Genomic DNA, 21,347 nt, shown 5'->3' on the forward strand with positions numbered 1-21,347 from the left:
CTTTAAAAAACAAAAACATATCTTTCCTGCAATACATTAAAGAGTCTACTCAACACAGAAAGCTCAGGAGTCTACGCGTAAGCATCAGAAAATACATACCAACACTGTATGTATTGAGTACCAGTATGCCGCGACACAGAGAGCCTAATGGATTGTCCTCGATAATCTGAAAAACATGAGTTAAATCTCATGACCCTAAACCTTCTCTTGAGTAGAATATGCACAGGACATTAACAAATAATAAACATGCACCATTAAATCTAACCTCAGTTTCACTGAAAGCATGCCCAGTATAATGCTTAAAAGCCTCTTCCCACATCAAGAATTTCCCATTTTGAGAAACACATGAGAATCTCTACAGTGAAAACAGTCAAAAAGAGGAGTGCAGCTTCTGTCCTGACACAACTGCTCATTTTTGAAGTCTGCTTAAAGCTGCAATGACCGGGGGGAAGGGTGAGGAATTTAATACACGTGTTTTCCTCCAAAGACTCCTGGCAAATCATTGTTACAGAACAGCAAAAGAATTCAACATTTTATTTTTAAAACTACAAATTGTCAAAGCTATCAAGTTTTGTTTTCTTCTGTTGAAGAGATCTTTGTCCAAGGCTCTGGACTAGATTTTTAGACAGTTTTGACACACACAGTATAAGGTTAGTTATGCATAAAAACTTACTAACAGAGTGTGGCTAGTAAGATGTGTTTGGACACACAGTTTTCTTATTTTCAAATATTAAGGCAGTAATGACACAGGCAAACTGGTTATTTAAAGTTTCAAGCACATTACTGTTTAGCCAAACTATCTGAAAAATCTAATCTGGTGTGATTTTCATTAGCAGAAAATCATCATGATCTCCTAAAACCCCACCAAATTAGCTATCTCCTTAAATAGTTTTCTATGAGGGATGTCCTGAAAAAGCCATTCAGCAGCAGAGAACAGTGAAGAATGCATTCCTCTGTGTTCTCTCAAACACAGCATGCAGAGTCATAATTCTATAAACCAGACTTCCACTTCCAGCAGGTATCATCACCTAGGGAAACATAGCGGACAAACCTTAACCCTCACCTGGCTTTCAAGCTCAAAAGAGTTAGCAGATGACAGGTCTTCAACATAATTAGATGGAAAATAGTGTTGGACTTTTTCTCCATAATCCCCCTTCCACCTGAATTTTAAAAGAAAAGTGCATATATATATTAAAAAAATAGTTAAAGAGCTCCAATAGGCCATTAACGAAGCAATAATCCTCAAGAAATTGGTCATTAATACCCCATACTAGCTTGTCTGGCTGGCTATCACCAAAATATAAAGTGATGAAGTAGCTAAAAGCTTTAACAAAGTAATCATTAACTGTAGTAACAGATAATTTCAGAGGGATTACAGTTACTGTAAACTGCAGTTAATGACTTAAGAGGCTTTTTCCCCCTCCAGTATTAAAAATACTATTATGTGGTTGATTACCCTGCAGAAACTACAGGGAAACATTAGATTCCCAAGCTTTCCAAGCAATTTACAAGCCAGCTAAGAAAGAAAACCTCTCATGAAAGAGGATTGTACAAATAACTGAAAAAGGTGGGGTTGATTCCTGAGAAGTACTTAGCAGAGCAAGGAAAGAAACAGCAATGATGACAATGTTAACAGATGCATTGACTTCCCAGAATGCACAAGAGTTCGGGAAGGATGAATATAGTAAAGGAAAAATATTGGATACACTGGGCTATGGAGGTTCTGCAGGCTGAGGTTATTGCTGTAGGATAGAAAAATGGAAAAGATATGAAAGAAGACTTGAGGATGAGAGGGTTTTGGTTGGTCTTTTTTTAAATACACTGGTATTAAGATTTATAAGGCCAAAGTTAATAAGCAGCAATCAGATAATAGGCAAAGTTTTTAAAACTAGTACCCAAAGCTCAATTTTTTTCCACCATCTAGTAAGTCACCAGAAGTTCTATGAAGAATATTTGTCCTTACCAGCCTCCAGTTTCCTTTGTGACATTATGAATTAAAGCTCCTCGAGAGAAGCTCAATTCATCACTTCTTTTGGCTCTGTAGTCGTACAAGGCTTTCACTGTTCTCTGAGGCTTTAAGAGAAACAGAGCAGAGGGGTCATCTAGGGGGACGGGTCATAAAGTGATCAATAATGCAATTTAAAAAAAAACAAAAAAAAAAACAACAGGGGGGATAGGATCCCTTTTTGTTACGAAGCTTAGAAAACATAATACTAAAGTTCCAGAGTGACATCTATTGGTGGAAGCAAGTGATGCTACTTAACTGCTATTCTTCAAGTACCAGCTTAGACAAAAAGAAAAAGAAAAAAAGAATCTTTTTTTTTTTTTAGTGCTGCCACAGAATTACTGTGGAGGGAAAAAAAGTAAAAAAAAAACAAACCCCACACAGTGAAATATCAATGCTCTATCTTCATTACACGTATCCATATGCAGTCAGTTTGTAGCCTTAGATGCCTACAAAGCCTCCACTTCAAAACCACATCAGCCATCCTGCTAGTCACATTTCCTTTATGAAGACAAACAGTTTTAGCAGGACAAGCATTTTTTTATCTTGAATTTACTACTATCCAAATTCTTCAGCAACAATGCAAATTCATTGGCTAAAAAGACTAAAGAGAATTACAGCCATAAAATTTACAAGCAGGTGAACTTTTATGAGAATTTACAAGTAGGCAAGCCCTAACAAGAATTAGAGGTAAGTAGATGTTTGCTGTGCCACTTGTTTTAAAACAACATTACATATATCTTAAGAGACAACAAACTTCAGTAACTCATTAGTAAACCAAAGACATCATTTTTATATAGAAAGCACGTAAATGAATTCTGCACCTATTTGTGCATGCAGGCTGTGTTTGCTAGTGGAACTGTGACAATTTTGTGCACAGACAAATAACGGTGCTCATAAACGAACAGACAGACACAGATACACTTGGGGGTTACACGTTGTACTTTCTTTCCATGAAGATCTGGCCTTCTCAAATTGAATCTTCTCACAGGTTATTTCATTTGGAGCATGCATAACATATCAAATTGCCTCCACAGAGTCAATAGCAAAAATTCATCCATACCAGAAATTTGGGCGATCAATACAGGATTTGCACACAGGAAAACATGTGCGTACAAATTTTAAAGAGATGCTAGGTAACAGTCACACCCTTTAAATTTCTGCTGTCCAGTCCCCCATAAATCAAGCAGCCTAATGCTTTCAATTATCCTTTTCATTACTGCTAACAGGAAATCAACAAACAAGTTTTATAACTTTCAGAAGTCTACAGTAAGTATGAATATGTCTCTAAGCGTACCACTGTAGGGGTGATTTCACTGGGTTCCACATACATCTTGACATCATAAAGGGAGTTAATATCTTTTTCCTAAAAACAGGAAGAAGGAAAAAATAATAAAGTTACAGGAATCAAAAATTATAAAAGTACTTAATAGAACACGCATTGCTGAAACCACCTTTCTGACAATACATAGGCAAACAGAAGAGGAGGGAAGCCAGCCACCTATGTTATGCTTATTTCTATAGTTGAACATAGCAGAATGTGAGTTTGTTATTTAACCTGCCTACGCCTCAGTTTAATGAGCAGTAAAACACAATGAAACAGCAATACCCCACAAAGGTATCTCTTAATCAGTCAAATAGCTTTGAGATTGCAACCAGGGAAGGCAATACCTACACTTATGATTTCTGTGTTACAGTACTTCAGTTCCAGTGTTGGTTTCACTATTAGATAAAAATTCTAAAACAATATACACACACTCGTATTTTTCATTTTATTATCTCCTTGTATTCCCATTTGGGCCCAGTCCTAGGATACAGAACCTTAGCTATAGGCAACATTATCAAAAATCCTGAGGTCTAAAATCTTTTCAGCCCCTCTTAGTTTCACCAGAAGAAACAAAAAACCCAGATTTTTATTTCCTCAAACATGTCAGACATGTTTTTCTTGCAGCTTCTAACAGAAATATATTTGAAAACAGAAGACAGCGTCTCAGGCTTTTCAAAAGCCTGTTAGTTCAGCAAAGCTCTCTCATCATGAAACACATCCATCAAGAAAGTACACCTCTATTCTGAGCTAATTATCCAGGCTCCTAGTTTAGTTAATGGACAGAGACAAGTATCTCTTGGGGAGATTTCCTCATGTTTATCTCAAAGAGTGAGCCTTCAGAAGTACCTCTCACTTTTACCACAGAAGGCAGTCGGGCACCATCCCTGAGATGGCTCCAGTGCAGGGAAGCGAATGCCGCTGCCCATTCAAAGCAAGAGGCATGGCAGAATATTTCATTTTTTCTGAAATGCTTAGCAATTGGTATCTGCATGATCATGTCAAGATTTTTGCCCGCTCCAGCAACAGAACAGAGGGTCAACTGCAGGCAAGGCTCTTATCAAAATCTCGGTTTAGCAGAGCAATGATCCCCCACTTCACAGAGCAGCTTTTCTAACTAAATCATGAGGAAGGCAAGAGTTGACCTGTTATTGAAGGTGAAGCGCTCTCCTTCATATATTTCAAAACCTTTGTGACAGAAGTCAGTATAACCATCTCAATTTCACAGATAAGAAAACTGCCTGCTTAACCTCCCCCAGAGGTCATCTACCACTGCCAGAACCAAACGCAGCACCCCCAGGTCTAGACCTGGGACTCCATCTGCTACAGCAACTGGCACTCATGCAAAGATCATCACTTACCATACTGTAGCGTTCCAGCAGCTCCTCGGTCACCGGGTAACGCAACTTCATTTTCCGGTACAGCGGATGCTTCTCATAGTATGTTACCAGCTCCACTAAACTCTCAAAATAGGCTGAGGTTCCAAGCACAAAATGGCGACCTTCTTGCTGAATTCGGAAGTGCTTCACCTTTCCCTCCGCTCTGTGAAACAAGTGCAGGTGCTGTAAAAGGTATTGGTACTTCCAGTGAGAGCACCAGTGCTGCAAATTGGACCAAAACTGCTTTGTGCATCTTAGTCCTGTGAAAGAATTTCTCCCTCTTCCAAAGCCTCTTTTATTCAAATTTAATTCCAGTTGCCTGATTAAATTCACAACAAGACATTCTCACTTTTCTACAACATACAGGGCCTTGGGACAAATCCACGTTTTCGCTTAGATTAAATTTCCCTATTTTTTTCCTCTACAGATAGGTATTCTGTCTTCTTCATACTACCACAAATGTCTGTGATCAGACTGAGAGTCCCTCTGGAATCCACTGCTGCTGATCTGCTGCTGTCCCTAAGCAACAGACACACTCCCTTTGAAATGAGTACCTATCTCTTCCCTGTACTCATTTTGATAACTACAGGAATCAATTTTGAAAGAAAAATAAATAAATAAATAAATAAATATCTCTTGTGCTTGAACACAAGGTTTGTGCTTGCACTGATAACACTAAAACCATCCCACCCACAGAAGACCCCTGCATCCTTTTCAGGCTGCTGAAGTTTTGGTACTTCTTGTTTTCCCCACTATGAACTGGTTTTATTGAGATGCTGCAGCTCAAGTTACTTCAATATCCACTTCGATAACAGCAGCAAGCTTAAAACTGAAGTACATAGGGGACGGGGGAATTCTGGACATCCTCAATACACAGTAAGGCATGTAAATAAGAGGAAAACAAGTATTTGTTTTTCCAAAGCAATTTTATGTGTTGCAGAAATACGCATTTTCAAATAAATGCAATTTGATTTGAAGGCACAATGGAGAACAGCAGAATTCTACTCATTTTATTAAAGTTGTTGCAAGAACTACGCTTTCGAAAATATTTTCCCTGGCAAAAAAAGCCAACAATTTCATTTTGACATTTCATTTTGGCCAGTTATACAACAGGGCAGGATTTCCAGGGTATAAGGACCTAGAATCACTGCTGAACTAGCACCAAAGAAAACTTCAGAATAACACCCTGTAGTAAGGAGCGTCAAGAAAGCGAGGAAGGGCCATGCACAGTTCTGTATGGGAAGAAAGGGACAGTCGGTGCCCAAGTATTCTTTATAAAAGCATAAAAGTTTATTCCAGTCACAAATTAACTCTTGTACACAGTCTCATACGTGGACCTGCTGCACAAATCAACCATGCTAACTACTCAAAGTTTGAAAGCAAAAATTTTATGACTCTAAAAAGACCACAGTATTTCTTAAATAAGAGAAAAACAGAACATTGTTGGGCTACTAGGTAATGTAGTCATATCTGTCTTTTTTTACCTGAAAGTCATGGCAAACGAATCAGGCTCATCTCTCTTTCTAATCAGAAAGGCTCCATCTCGAGGAATTCGCATCAGCATGTCTTCTGCTTCTCCCCGACTCAAGTTGCTATAGTACCAACTACAACAGTTAAAAATCAAAATGGACAAAGGATTACAAGGCTTGTCATATGTCATTCAGTAAGAACAACAGGTAATGCTACTAACAATAGAGTTGCAAACATTACATGAAAAATTATGCATTAGATTTTCCCCATCTTGCCACCTATGACAGCAGCTTATTACAAAACATTGTAACACAGCAGTTTATTTTGGATGAAAGCATCAAGAATGTATGAGAATACCTTGTCTGTCTGAAATGATAAAACATAAATCTGCATTTCTTCCTGAAACAAAGGCACTGGATCCTGCTTTTAGCCTACCATTCCCTTTTCAGTAGTTTATCCAGTTTTGACATAGCAGATTTAAGGAAAAGCCCAAACACAGACAAAAGAAAAATACCAGGCATTTGAATTCTTTTATAAAGAGCTTGATTTTATCTTTCGCTGTAGGGATGGACCTATCTTGGATCTAACATGTCTTCAGTGAAGGTGTGGCCACTTATACTGGCAGTACATCTTCACCTTATATAGAAAGGCAGGAAAACCTAAACCTTCAACTCTACCCTCCTCTCTCACTGGCTTCCAAAGTTATCTATGGGTGGTCAGTGACTCCCAGATCTCCAAGGAGCTAAAAAAGAAGTTGTAGTCACAGATCAGTATTTCACATGCAAAGGAGATTTACTTTTTCTCATTGTAAAGAAAACAGAACAAAGGGAAGTGATTACAGTGCTCTGCCAGCAAACACAAGCAAGCTCTGCCCAGGATCTACATCAGGCAAATACCAGCTGGAACTAAACACCAAGCTATACTACTTCTCTCAGCATGGGGCGGTCAGCCTAACCAACTCTGACAGTGGCGAGGTGGAGGGCGGGATTAGGAAAACCTAACTGTTTGGACTCACTGCCCCAGTAACAGGGTTTCCAGATGGCACAGACTGTGACCACTTAGTTCCCAGACTATGGCCAACTACTAAATATCTAATCCAACCCACTGGGTGTTGTAAAACACTGAGCAGAGAGAGAAGGGTTTGGCACGCTTCCACAGCATTACAGTTCTCACTGATTTTCTTAGTTGCTGCTAGTAAATTGCTTTCCCAGTGACTGTTCTCTGTTGTACTGGGTTCTCACAAAGTCAGTGATCTTACTCAGCATCTTTTGGGGAAGCCTATTCCTATAATAACCATGGACAAGCAATGCTCAGGCGTGCTCCTGAATCCAGGGAATTTTCTATGCAAAAATCCAAGACCATCTAAAACAATGCAAAGGACACTGACATATCAACCCCGGTGCTTGCCTTCTGCTGTACATACTCTTTATTCTCATGTGGGCTAGGATTAGGCACAGCATCAGTAAGACGCAGCTCAAATTCAGCACATCGCAAGTGGGCCTCCTTGTAGTGTTGAATGAGATCATAGATGCTATCAAAAGTGAGGTTGTCCGTCAGGTAGTATTTCACAGTGTCCCCATCACTTGAAGAACGGATCCGACAGTGCTGGACTCTACCTGATCTCCTGAAGAAGAGGGGCATAAGGAAAAAAAAAAAAGGTTTTATAACAGGTTTTCTTCTTTTGAAGCATTTCCTCACCTGTTCGTGGTTAACTACTTGGTGCGCTTGCAAAGGGGCAAGAAATCTGTATCATCTCTTAAAACAACAAAAGTAAAAACAGCAACAAAAATCCTGACAAGTAAGATTACAGGACTGACAATAATAATTTTCAACCCACAATGGTTTAAAATCTGGCATACACTTACTCCCTGCAAAACTTACTCTGACAGCTCTCTGGGTCAGAAATCCATCTGATACACTGTTTCTTATAATGTCCCAACCAGAAGAAAAAAAAACCCAGACTGCCAAAAAAACCCCCATAAACTACCCACCAAAAAACCCTGAAAATTCTTTATTCTTTTCCCTCTAGAGGATACTTTCATTGAAAAGATCAATCTCTGCTAATAAAGGTACACTCACGTGACTACCTTTTCAGTGTGGAAATGAGTAATTTACCCCTAAATTGAAAGATCAAATTTTGGCCCACTCCAATGAGGAAATAACAAATCCTATATCTCGCCAGAGCACTAGAAGGGGGAGGCAGGGAATCAAACCAGTCAGTCCTCTCTTGACACTACTTCAAATAAAGCCTGCTCTCTCAAAATGCACTATGCTACACTGAAGTTTAATTTACCAAGTAGTCTTTCACAATTCCATCAATAACATTCCAGTAATTATAGAAACTCTTTATTCCTATCTCCTCGCAGCTATAAATGCATACTTGAAAAATATATACATTTTTATGCAATGCCATAAAACAAACAAAACCCACATAAAATGTTTGTGACAATCACCATACCAGAATGACAAGGTGCAATCATTAGGGAAAGCCTCACTTTCCCTAACTAGGAATGTCCCATCCTTGCCACCCATTTCAGCACAATATTCCTGGAGCAGTTTCTCAGCAGTGGCTCTCCCCTCTTTCATCTTCCCATGGAACCATTTCTCTTTTAAGTGCAGTTCAGTACGTTTCACCTCCTAGACCAGAAAATAAGAATTTTTATAGTGCATTTCTAATTTTATGATTTTGAAACAAAGTACTGTATTGATATAACAATATACTATTTCAGGATTTCAGCTCTCCCTAGCCCTGAGCTCTCCTTCCACAAATAAGCCAGTCACCTTTATAGTCACCCTGTCAAGCCATCTCTTCGGAGCAGTGATCAGCTTCAGCCTCATTCAAATATGTAATCAACAGAAAGTGAAAGAATGCAGCAACGCAAACACTGATTTATATTTTCAAGGCAAAACACCCTACTGCTTATTCAGAGTTTCTAATCAGCTTTTTCCAGGATACATCTGTATTCTTCCTGACACGTTAATTATTTTACTGACATTGAGAGATCTCTGAACCATGCATGTACATGTTAGCAATGAAAGCGTGTGCATGGAAACCCGAAAGGTCAGAACAAGAAACCATGCTGAACATCACCGCTATTGCAACCCTTACTGAGCCTCAAGTTTCTGCTTTACCACGCACAACAGCCCAGTAAAACATGCTCACCTGTGACAAACACTTTGCAAATGTGTCATGAACAACAGGCACTGTGTAAGAGGTGTGCAGTATTACTAACACAACAAACCTTAGCCCATCATACTGTCTAGTTTGAGAATAGCAATAATAGTTAGCCAAAGGCATATAGACTTTGATTGTCAGTGCACACATCAGCATTAGCATTTAAGTACACAAATTCTATTTCATTGTCTTTGTACTCCTCTTTGCAAGTCTTTAATTAGCCAAGGGAAAAAGTTATTTTATTAAAAATAGGGTTAACTGGAGTACCTTGGCAAAGACCCTTTCTAAAATTTTTTTATCTCCAGATATACTTGTTATCTGACACGGATCCTCTACAATTTCAACAGCAGCATAAAAATATACATCTGTAGAATCTGAAATAATCTGAGAGACTAAAAAGAACACGCTTAAATAAAAAAAGCATAGCCATCACCTTTGATGAATCTTCATCAGCATTCTGTTCTATATCATCGCTGAATGAAAGCTTTTCATCAGCAATAGCACAGTAGTGCCGAGTCCATTTCTACAAGTTGAGAGATATTAAAATCATTAGCAAGACAGAGGGAAACTCACTAACCACAATTTCAAAACAAGGTGTAACAATAAACAAAATATCTTCTTCCCCTCATTCACATCTGTTCAACTGACACTATTACTTTCACAAATACTGAGCCAATTCATGTAAATTTTCAGTATTACACAACCTTGTAACAAAAACTGTAGCAAATACCAGATAAATGATACCTGTTCTATTGTGTCCCACATGTAAAGTTCTCCTTGTTGCTTTTTTTCTTCTTTCTTGTCTTCCAAGTTCACATCAATGTCTCCCTTCGGCCCCAGTTTTTTGTGCTTAAAAACGAAAGAACGCCACCACATTCATACACTCACATAGACTCATATATAAAACTGGTCATAATATTTCTTCATATTCAGTATTAAAGGAAGAATTTCCCTCCATTGCACAGCCTTCTTCTGTCATTACCATAACAACAGCTGTTCCACAAGGCTTTATGCAACAAGGCTAGAATTTCTTTCCTTAAAATTTAGATCTCATAATAAAGGTTAAAAATTTACTAGAGTTATCCTTCAAGCAATGAAGAAACAACTAGTTTGATAAAAGCTCACCATTCTTTAGAGGACAGAATACAGGAAGTGACACATACAAAGAAATAAGGATAAAACAAGAATCCCTCTGCAGAGGGCAGGACATAAGGAACAAAAAACCAAAACAAAAAAAAGATAAGGAATTAAAATGAATTGGGAACTCACTCTTCTACAAGAAAAATGAGCAGAAGGGAAATCTTTTACAAGAAGAGGGGATAAGTTCTACTTTCTTGAGAGTGCTCACAAAAAACAGCGGCTCAAGGGGCTAAGGGTAACATCAAATACTTAACTGCAGTTAATGATAGGATTGTCTCATATCTAGTAGTTCTCAACTACATTGAATTCTGCATAGCCTGTAGGTAGATTTCAACTTGACAGGCTTATCTGAAAAATCCCTCAGGCCCATACAGCAGGAGTTGCTCTGACTGTTTACTGCCAACATTTTCCAAACAAAAGCCAAACACCACAATTAGCTCACTGGCAGGTGCTGATCTATTTAAAGACTCTTTAATGCTCTTGTACACAGGACAGAGTGATATGGATGTTCTCTTGTGCAGACTCATAGTAGTTTATCATCTCATAGAATCATATCATAGAATGGTTTGGGTTGGAAGGGATCTTAAAGACCATCTAGTTCCAATCCCCTGCCATGGGCAGCGACACCCTCCACTAGACCAGGATGCTCAAAGCACCATCCAACCTGGCCTTCCAGAGGTGGGGCAATTATTTATAATAATAATAATTAGAACATCATCATACATAATTCCCTTTAAATCAGATCTGTCATGTTGTTATTCATGTGCTTATGCAACTCCCCTCTATGCTCCACAAGGTAACAACAGTTTGGAAGGAAACAAACCCAAAAAATTAAACACAGAATTCTTGCACCTTATAGTGGGGTGCTATTGTTTCCAATCTTACATTCAAGAGCTGTACACTTGTATCTATCTACCCTTATTTCTTCTCATCAGAAATTTAATACATAAGATGCAGTGCTGTTACAAGAGCTGGAAAACTGAAGCATGGACAAAAGTAATTATTATTTTACTAAAGAGATCAGGAGCAGCCCTCAGATTTTCAACCTAATTTTGCCTTTTGAAAAGTTCTACTGCAGTTTCAACCTGAGAAGTCTTCTTTTGGTAATCTGCATCATCTTGTTGCGCTACAGTATTGAGTAAAGCATCTGTAGTGCCCAGAAGGTAAGACACTAACAGTGACTGCCTTCTAATAGGAGCACCTCTGTGTTTCACAAGTGGCTCGCTAAATTGTGTATTTAAATCACACTGAGTTAGTAAACACCCATCAATTTCTGAAGTTTGGAAGGTGACTGGTGACAGCCAGCATGGCTTCACTAAGGGGAAATCCTGCCTGACAAATTTGGTGGCCTTCTATGAAGGGGTTACAATGTTGGTGAATAAGATAAGAGCAACTGATGTCGTCTACCTGGACTTCTGCAAATCATTTGACACGGTCCTGCACGACATCCTCATCTCTAAATTAGAGAGACATGCATTTGACACATGGTCCACTCAGTGGATAAGGAATTGGATGGGTGGTTGCACTCAAAGAGTTGTGGTCAACGGCTCAATGTCAAAGTGGAGATCAGTGACAAGTTACGTTCCTCAGGAGTCGGTATGGGGACTGGCGGTGTTTAACATCGTCAGCAACACAGACAGTGGGATTGAGTGCACCCTCACAAGTTTGCTAACGACACTGAGCTGTGTGGTGCAGTCATCATGCTGCAGGGAAGGGATGCCATCCAGAGGGACCTTGACAGGCTGGAGAGGTGGGCCCGTGTTAACCTCATGAAATTCCTCATGAAAAGGCCAAGTGCAAGGTCCTGCACATGCGTTGGGGCAATCCCAAGCACAAACATAGGCTGGGTGGAGAACGGATTGAGCTCTCTCAATCCTCTTCCTGAGGAGAAGGACTTCGGGGTGCTAGTGGACGAGAAGCTCAACATGATGCAGCAATGTGCACTTGCAGCCCAGAAAGCCAACCGTATTCTGTGCTGCATAAAAAGAAGTATGACCAGCAGGTCAAGGGAGGTTATTGTCCCCCTCTACTCCACTCTCATGAGACCCCTACCTGGAGTACTGCATCCAGCTCTGAGGTCCGCAGTACAAGACAGACATGGAGCTTTTGGAGCAAGTCTAGAGAAAGGCCATGAAGATGCTCAGAGGGCTGGAGCACCTCTCCTATGAAGACAGGCTGAGAGAGTTGGGGTTGTTCAGCCTGAAGAAGAGAAGGCTCCAGGGCAGACCTTAGAGCACCTTCCAGTACCTAAATGGGGCCTACAAGAATGCTGGAGAGGGACGGCTATGCTGGTTTTGGCTGGGATAGAGTTAATTTTCTTCATAGTACCTAGTATGGGGCTATGTTTTGGATTTGTGCTGGAAACAGTGTTGATAAAACAGTGTTGATGTTTTGGTTCCTGCTGAGCAGTGCTTACACAGAGTCAAGGCCTTTTCTGCCAGGACACACAGCCCCACCAGTGAGTAGGCTGGGAGTGCCCAGGAGCTGGGAAGGGACACAGCTGGAACAGCTGACCCCAAATGACCAAAGGGATATTTCTTACCATATGACATCATGATCAGCATATAAAGCTGGGGGAAGAAGAAGGAAGGGAGGGGACATTTAGAGTGATGGCGTTTGTCTTCCCAAGTCACCGTTACGCGTGACGGAGCCCTGCTTTCCTGGAGATGGCTGAACACCTGCCTGCTGATGGGTAGTGGTGAATGAACCCCTTGTTTTGCTTTGCTTGCGGACACAGCTTTTGCTTTACTTATTAAACTGTCTTTATCTCAACCCAAGAGTTTTCTCCCTTTCACTCTTCGTATTCTCTTCTCCCATCCCACCATGGGGCAAGTGAGCGAGTGCCTGTGTGGGGTTTAGTTGCTGGCTAGGGTTAAACCATGACAACTGTTTACCAGGGCATGGAGTGATAGGACAAGGGGGAATGGCCTTAAGCTGAAGGAGGGGAGATTTAGGTTAGATTTTAGGAGGAAATTCTTCACTGTCAGGGTGGTGAGGCACTGGAACAGGTTGCCCAGAGAAGCTGTGGCTGCCCCATCCCTGGCAGTGTTCAAGGCCAGGTTGGATGGGGCTTTGGGCAACCTGGGCTAGTGGAGGGTGTCCCTGCCCATGGCAGGGAGGTTGGAACTAGATGGGCTTTAAGGTCCCTTCCAATCCAAACCATTCTATGAACATATTTTTATCATTTTTAAGCAGGCCACGTTATGGAAGAAGTCCATGATGAGCATCTGCAGCAGCGAACCCTTGCTGAAATTTAGCACTGACGTTTCAGGAGCTGGAAGACTAGAAAAGAGCTGACATTCAATCTGGCACTTGAACTAGCAACACTTATTGCAAAGAAAACCAACAGCAAGCACTTTAATATGTAGTTTTACAGAACTCCGTATAATATTGCAAAATGTTACTAGTACACACCTCAAGCATGGGGTTTCTCGCCTCTCAACAGAAACTAACAGCTAAGCTGTGAAGCCAGAATTAGTGTTTCTGGCTCCGGCTCTTTTTTTCCTATTTTATTTACCAGCACACAAAGCAAGCCTACCTTGATGATGATTTTTTCTTTCAGCTGGGTTGGTGACGGTAGCTGATCTGCACTGGCTTCAACAGGCTTCATTAAAAGTTGATCCCCAAATACCTCCTTGAATACTTTGGCCATGTGACGCTGCTGCTCCACACTACAGTGCTCTTCAATTGACAGAATAACGGGGTATCTTTGATGGAGAAAACAAAGGTGAATGAAGACAATTTCTTTTTGCTACAACTGGCAAGGCAAGGAAAACAGTACCATCCCTCACCCACAAAGATCAAAGAAAATATTTAAAGCAAACAAGAAGACAAAAGGAATAGAGATGGACACACAACAAATAATAATAGATGTGCAATCATAGAATCATTGAGGTCAGAAGGGATCTCTGGAGGCCATCTAGTCCAAACCCCTTCTTTGGGAAGGCCCAATTCCTAGATTAGATCAGGTTGCTCAGAGTTTCTCTTGAACTAAAGCACCATTATGTGAAAATTTGTTTCTCCTCTCCTCAAAATTGTGTCTGTTTTCCTTCACGTACACTCTGAGAAGAGTCTGGCTCCATCTTCTCTATAATCATCCACTAGGTAGTGGAAGTCAGCAACCAGACTCCCTCATTAACCTTTTCTTGAAACTAAACAGACTTAGTTCTGCAAGCTTCCCCTTGGATATCATGGGCTCTAGCCCCAATATTTACAACAGAGGCAGAGAAAGCATCGAGTACTTCAGCCTTCTCCAGCCACAAAGTCTCCTGTCTAATTCAGTAGCAGGCTTACATTTTTCTTAATCTTCCTTTTGTTGCAGTTGTACCTGCAGAAGTATTTCGTGCTGTCCTTCAGCACAAGTTACTGAAGGGCAGAGCAGAGACATAGATTTAAACCCATGTTATCAGTTCAGGAGGTATGCTGTGAATTCTACATCTTCTCAGCTTGGACTTCCCCTACAACATGAACATCATCTGATAGATATGTTGCTTGTCACTTTTACTGATTTTCTTTTTTTTTTATTTAAGACATACTATTCAGCATTTGAAGTTTCACACTTCAATTTAATAGAAGACGACCCAAGCAAGGAGATGAGAACCACTTTAGGGTACTCACTACTTTCCTTAGCCCCAAATTGTTATGTAATGGGACTTTTTCTCAAAACTGAATCTATTAAAGACCCACATTTGGCAATAATGAAGACTACTAGAATGTCATTATTCCTCTTATTACTTTTTGCTCCAGATTACAGAGAAAAGAAGTTCAGGAAGGTCTGAGCATATGAAAACAGGCTTAAGGAAAATAAATCAAAGCTTACTCAGATGCAACAAAGGCGTGATCTTTGATTGCCTGTACTACGTCATCAAATTTGATCTTTGTTGTCCGTGTCCATCCATGGTAAATGATGGGTTTCCCATCAGGACCATCCCAGCAATCCACTAGGAAAGACAATCGGTGGAAAAGGGAAGAGACAAAGCAGTCACTTAAGTAACTCCAGTAAAAAGAATACATCCAAATCTTTGGTGTTCCACATATGGAGTCATAGACTTTAATGTTCTAATAAAATATTCTATTAGATTAATTTATCTCTCACAGAGAAAATTAAGTTCATTTAAGTAGAAGCAATACAAATAAAATACAATATAAAATTTTCCCAAAGCATTATCATGTGGGACTCCGGAAATAAGAAATTCAAGTAGCTATATTGTCACTCTACTAGTTTGCAATAATTTTCCAGGGATAAATACACTCCAACAAGTGGCAAACTGACAGCTTATCTCTTTTGTTGATTTTAACCCTGAAACTCTAATTTGAAATACATTTTGCATTAGCCAAATTGAATAGGCAGCAGCAACTAGTTTCATGAAGTAACTTATGACATGACATGAAATTAAAGTTAAACTTTTCAATAAGGTACGCAACTACAGGGATGAAGACGCATACACAGAGAGCAAATGCACAAAGACATCAACTGATTTACAAGCAAGTTAAACAGGATGACAAATGGCACCAAATTACAAAAATTTCTGTGCTTTAGGCTTATCTGTATTATAATGAAGGCAAATAAACTATCTATCTATCTACACTATGCAAGGAATTCCAGTTTAAATCCTATTCTTTCATATAGTAGATCCAAGATTGAATTTTTGGTGTACAGTGAGGTGAGATTTAGAATAATCTCCTTAAAATTCCAGGGGAACAAGAATCAGAGCAAGTGAACAGATATCCTGGTTTTGGCTAAGACAGAGTTGATTTTCTTCCTGGTAGCTGGTATAATGCTGTGTTTTGGATTCAGTATGAAAAGAAATTTGATAACACACCAATGTTTTAGCTGTTGCTAAGCAGTGTTTACAAATAAGCCAAGGACTTTTCAGTTTCCCAGGCCTTGCCAGTGAGGAGGCATGAGCCTTCCTTCCGCAGGAGGTGCACAAGAAGCTGGGAGAGGATACAGCCAGGACAGCTGACCCAATCTGGCCAAAGGGATATTCCATACCATATGACATCATGCTCAGTATAGGGAAGTTGGCCATGGAGAGCTGTGGCTCGGGAACTAGCTGGACACTGGTCTGGAGGTGGTGAGCAACTGTGCTGTACATCACTTGTTTTGTATATTCTTTTATCATCATTATTACCACTATTGTTGTTGTTGTTGTTATCTTCCTTTTCTATCCTATTAAACTGCCTACAACAATGGGGCAATAGTGAGGCATAAGAAAAACAATTTAGGGAATCAGTGTTTTTTATATGACTAACTTCAACTTCAGAAAACAAACCAGTTCTTGATTTCAGTTCTTTTTTCTTTCTTGGTAAACAGGGGAAACTCTATTTATATGGAGAGCATGTTACAAACCACCCCACAAACTCTTTACTTACACTCAATACATCGACATCCCATTCTAAGGCACCGGATGTAAGCTTCTGTGGAGGACTCACTTCGAAGCTGGTCTCCTGTCAGATATCTAAGGAGTAAAAATAAATTGTAAAAGACAGATAGTCTATTTCAACCATTTCCCACTCACTCCCTGGGCAACATTTTTTCTCCTGTCATGGAGACTGTATGTTGATTTTTCTTTTTTCTTTTTTTTTTTTTTTTTTTAAACTTGTGATGGAAGAACTGCAATCTGCTGAGCCTGATGCTATCAGATTTTTGACTGAACCAAATTATAGGAGGTTCAAGGCTCAAGCTAAACATCAACAAACTCTAACTGACACATTTCTGGAGAGCAAATCATGAGCTTTGAAACATGCCTAAACTTCATCATGCTGAGGCATAATCACGTTAGATGGATGTGGAGGGTATTTAGAGAGATACCACACCCTATACTTCAAAACACACCTATAAGCTATATCTTATATCCTCTTTACTTCATTCCCTGCAACATTTTATTTGTTCATCTCTCCTCCCTCTCTTTACACCTTCTTTCATAACAATGCTAGATGAGCAAATCCCCTTCATTTGAAGACAGTTCACACTCATCACCACACAAGTTTGTACTTGGCCAAAGAGCTTGCATACCACAGATTGTCAAGGAAAAGGGCTGGATACCTTAGACACAAACTACAGAAATCAGCAGCTAAGTTACTAAGCATGAAATTCTAAAAACAGTAACAACAAAAATACAGTCCCCAGGCCTTCAAAGTTCTGGCTGTAAAATAAACTCAAAATAATTAAGAAGAGTATGGATGGCAAACTGCACTCCCCCTCTGCCTGCTCTAATCCGTGTCATCCAGGCAAAGACCATGAATAGCCAAGTCCTGATCATCAGATGTGCTAATTTAAGGTCTTCATATTCCTCTCCTGCTCAGGACCAAATCTCTTCCACTTTATGACACTGTAAACTGTCAGAGTATCTATTAATAGTACACTGCCTCCTTGCCCAAGGCAACAAATCACTGCCCTTCAGATCACACTAACAGTATGGGATTTTCAACAGGACAAGTGGGGTCCTTATGGCATTCTTATCTTCAGGTACAATTAATTCTGACACCAGCTCAGTGACTTCAATTTCTGAAAGCAGAGAGGCTGGAACAGTTTCAGTTCAAGAATTTTTTAGTTTTTAACAGGATTTAGGGTCAGGATTTTCTGGGAGCGTAGCTCGGTTATATCTCAAAAACTCTAAGATCTTAAGAGAAGTGGAAAAAGGAGTCCCACAAACTGTATTTGCCACATTTACATCACACTCTAGGAATGTTTCACACATCCATGCAGTACGTTTCTGGCAGAATTTAGAAGTATTACCTTCTCCAAATACGTGCTGGTCTGTTTGAACAGGGATAGACAATGGGAATTTTGGTAACTTACGTGTTATGAGAGGAAGAAATCCAGTAGTGGGACAAAGGATTATTCATGTCCTGTGCATCTATTGAATCATATTTCTCATCCCAAATACTGTTTTCTTTTGCAAAAAGGTAAGTGAGGAACTACAATACAAACAGAGAGACTGAATTTAAATGTTTTTACCATACAAGACTAAAAGAAATCCAGCAATATAGAAGAAGAGAAGCCTAGAGGATCTGCCATCCAATCAACAAATTAGGAACTAGCAGTGCAAGAAAAAAAGTCCATGAGAAACTATTAGAAAGTATCGTTATTTTACCTCATCAACAAAGAGGAAGGGTTCAGCAGTTTCTCTCATAGTGTCATCAATAAACTTCGTCATTCGTTCTCGGACTTTACTGAGATCTTGTGCCCAAGATTCCTTCAGATAATAATAATACAGTAGAAAAAAAAACTTTAGAAGTTGTGTTATTCTATATAAAAATCAAATAAGGAACAAAGACCTACAGAGGTGATTTACTTCTCTCTCATCTGGCTAGTTTACTACCAATATATTTTACACATGTCTTACAAGTTTCCTCTATGATGTCTAAGGGAGGAAAAAAGAAGATCTCCATCTAAGTACCTTTATATAGACTGGAGGCCCACAACATACATAGTACATATGCACAGATATGCATGCACACATACAGAAAAAAAAGCCGGCCTCCTTGAAGGACATGCCTTAACTATAATCCCTCTCATTTCTAAGTGCAACCTGAACATCCTTTTAACACAGTGAAATAGGAAGAAAAAGAAAGTAGCAAGTTTATACAGGAAATGTAGGTCTCACTTTTCAATCATATTTGCAAATCTGGAGCGTAGCAGCACCTAGCAAATATTGCACAATTTTTGCCCATGGTGTCTGTGCTAAATAACATAGAAGACCATGAAGATACAGTGTCAGTCCCTGCCTCCACCCTTATCTGCTTGCGGGTATGGGACATGGAACTGCCTCCATTCAATAGAAAGTTACCTGTGACTCGAATGCAGGCAGTCAGTTCAGCTTTTTATGTAAGAGCTGCTTAAATGGGGCCATGGCCAAGACATTACCCCAGATGCACCTATGATGACAGCTGTAACCAGGCCAGGCTATCATCTTTGACATGCATCCTTGTCTGTTTATCTACATGACTAAATGGAGACCTGTTAAAACCTAATTTACTTTCTCCTCCCTCTTGTTTTCTGGTGCACCTCTGGAGTCTTTATAGAGATGAAAAATAATAGTTCTTGTGAACTTCAATGGCAACAAAGAAGAAGAAATCTTTCCAAGGCCTAGTATCACAGCTGACATAAATCATATTCTATGCCACATCATATTTCCTTTTAATGAGCATAGAATTCTGAGACACAATCTTAAGAAAAAGAACTCAGAATTTCTGCACCCTTCCCACCTGCTGCTCATGTAGCAGAAATCTCTGAAAGTCATGGAGATGAACTGCTGAAGCATCTGGACGGTCAGTATTTCTTTAAAAAAAACCACAAAAACAAAAAAAGAAAGTGAAGCTAAAGAAATAAGAGAGCAAGTGTCATCAGATGTTATAGCTGAAAATGACATGGATTTGTATCTTGGATTTACAGTATAAATGTGCTGCCACCACCAAGAAATTTTCTATAACTTCAATAGAATTTAGATTAGGCTTGTAATATTGTATTATCTAATTATTGTATTTTGAGACTTTATTTAAAGCCTCCTGTATTCCTGATGTACTTCTGATAGTGATTTGGTACTGGGAAAAGTACCAAATCTGTGCTCATTGCTTTGTAGCAAATGAGCAGCATTCACTTGACAGGGGTGGTGTTAAGTTTAGTTGAGGCATATGGAGACACTGTTCTTTTAAATTATCATACAGCCACACTTCCACAAATAACTCTGTCCACATATTATTCAGATGATCTACTGTGACAGATCAAAACCTCCTGAAAAAGGAGGCGAGATGCAGCTGCACCAAGTGGCACAACTGCTTTCCCTTTTGTAGGACACAAATGCTGCATCATCTGGTACCAATGAAGTATTTATAATCTACCTATCCTTGATAAATATGTGCTTTTAAGCAGCCTCACAAAGTTTAATTCACATGACATGACCAAGGGCTAAGGAAATACGCAGTACATTCAGAGCAAACCTTTAAAGCAACTTCCTTAATCTATTTGTGTAATAGTTGAAACCAAGATACACTGGTTTAATTCACAGTCAAAATGTTAGCAATCACTGTGACCTCCTTTTTCATGCTGTACACATCTTGCTTAAATTTTCAAGTCTGCCAAGTGAAAGATGCAGAAACTGTTACTATCAGCATTCTGCTCCAGTTTAGGCAAAGCCTGTGCACCACACCACTGTCCAGACTGAAATTAAAATTTCTCTATGAAATCGTCCTTTGATAGGTCTGTTCAGCTCTTAGTAAAATCAGATAGGCAAATGTGCTTGTTCAAGTCTATACCATTTTTGCAGTCAAAAGGGAAAAAACATTTATCAAATTATATTCAGGACTTATTTCCATGATAAATTCACCTTTCTGAATGCAAAAACATGTATCATCTCTTTTCACTTACTAAAGCATCAGGAAAAAAACAGCGATGTAATTAAAAAACAATCCTGCAGCACTAGAATCATATGGAAATGTGGAAAAATAATACAAATGAAGAGTCTCACCCAAGAATGAACACAGAGGAATCCTTTTTGAATTCATCAAGAATCTTAAAACAGAAAACACACACAAAACAAACACAAAAAAGAGGAAAAGATAAATAATAAAATAATATGCAATTTTCTATCTAATTCTATCTTATAATGTCCATTGGTTTGGGAAGCGGAAATAAATGCATTTCTGCTCTAGAGAATCTGCACACAAGTTGGCAAGACACATTTTGAATTAAACACCTAAGAAAAAAAACGCTGCCAATGCTGGCAAGTGCACTCCAGGCCTTTCAGTGTGAACACATGCAATTCTCAGGCAAAAAATTCACTATTGATAAGGCACCTTATACACACAATCACTCAAGTTTCAGAGGAGCTTTTCGTGTTTGATATCTCA

General features: G+C 39.4%; 1 protein-coding gene across 2 annotated transcripts in view; it reads right to left on the reverse strand.

Annotated features, from left to right (window-relative positions):
* The window catches only part of PLCG2 (phospholipase C gamma 2), a 77,828-nt gene that overhangs the window by 15,303 nt on the left and 41,178 nt on the right, over positions 1 to 21,347 (reverse strand). For both annotated transcript variants that reach the window (XM_075765487.1, XM_075765488.1), the window contains exons 8-24: positions 20,966 to 21,009; positions 19,707 to 19,779; positions 18,593 to 18,694; positions 18,298 to 18,416; positions 16,869 to 16,954; positions 15,313 to 15,433; positions 14,032 to 14,200; positions 10,098 to 10,202; positions 9,787 to 9,876; positions 8,637 to 8,815; positions 7,602 to 7,802; positions 6,193 to 6,312; positions 4,691 to 4,871; positions 3,303 to 3,371; positions 1,964 to 2,073; positions 1,064 to 1,160; positions 100 to 166 (exon numbers count right to left, since the gene is read on the reverse strand). In XM_075765487.1, the coding sequence (XP_075621602.1) occupies positions 100 to 166; positions 1,064 to 1,160; positions 1,964 to 2,073; positions 3,303 to 3,371; positions 4,691 to 4,871; positions 6,193 to 6,312; positions 7,602 to 7,802; positions 8,637 to 8,815; positions 9,787 to 9,876; positions 10,098 to 10,202; positions 14,032 to 14,200; positions 15,313 to 15,433; positions 16,869 to 16,954; positions 18,298 to 18,416; positions 18,593 to 18,694; positions 19,707 to 19,779; positions 20,966 to 21,009 (1,933 nt within the window). The remainder of the gene's footprint in view (positions 1 to 99; positions 167 to 1,063; positions 1,161 to 1,963; positions 2,074 to 3,302; positions 3,372 to 4,690; positions 4,872 to 6,192; positions 6,313 to 7,601; positions 7,803 to 8,636; positions 8,816 to 9,786; positions 9,877 to 10,097; positions 10,203 to 14,031; positions 14,201 to 15,312; positions 15,434 to 16,868; positions 16,955 to 18,297; positions 18,417 to 18,592; positions 18,695 to 19,706; positions 19,780 to 20,965; positions 21,010 to 21,347) is intronic.

This window comes from Balearica regulorum, chromosome 13 (assembly GCF_011004875.1).
Source record: "Balearica regulorum gibbericeps isolate bBalReg1 chromosome 13, bBalReg1.pri, whole genome shotgun sequence".
Taxonomy (NCBI): Eukaryota; Metazoa; Chordata; class Aves; order Gruiformes; family Gruidae; genus Balearica; species Balearica regulorum.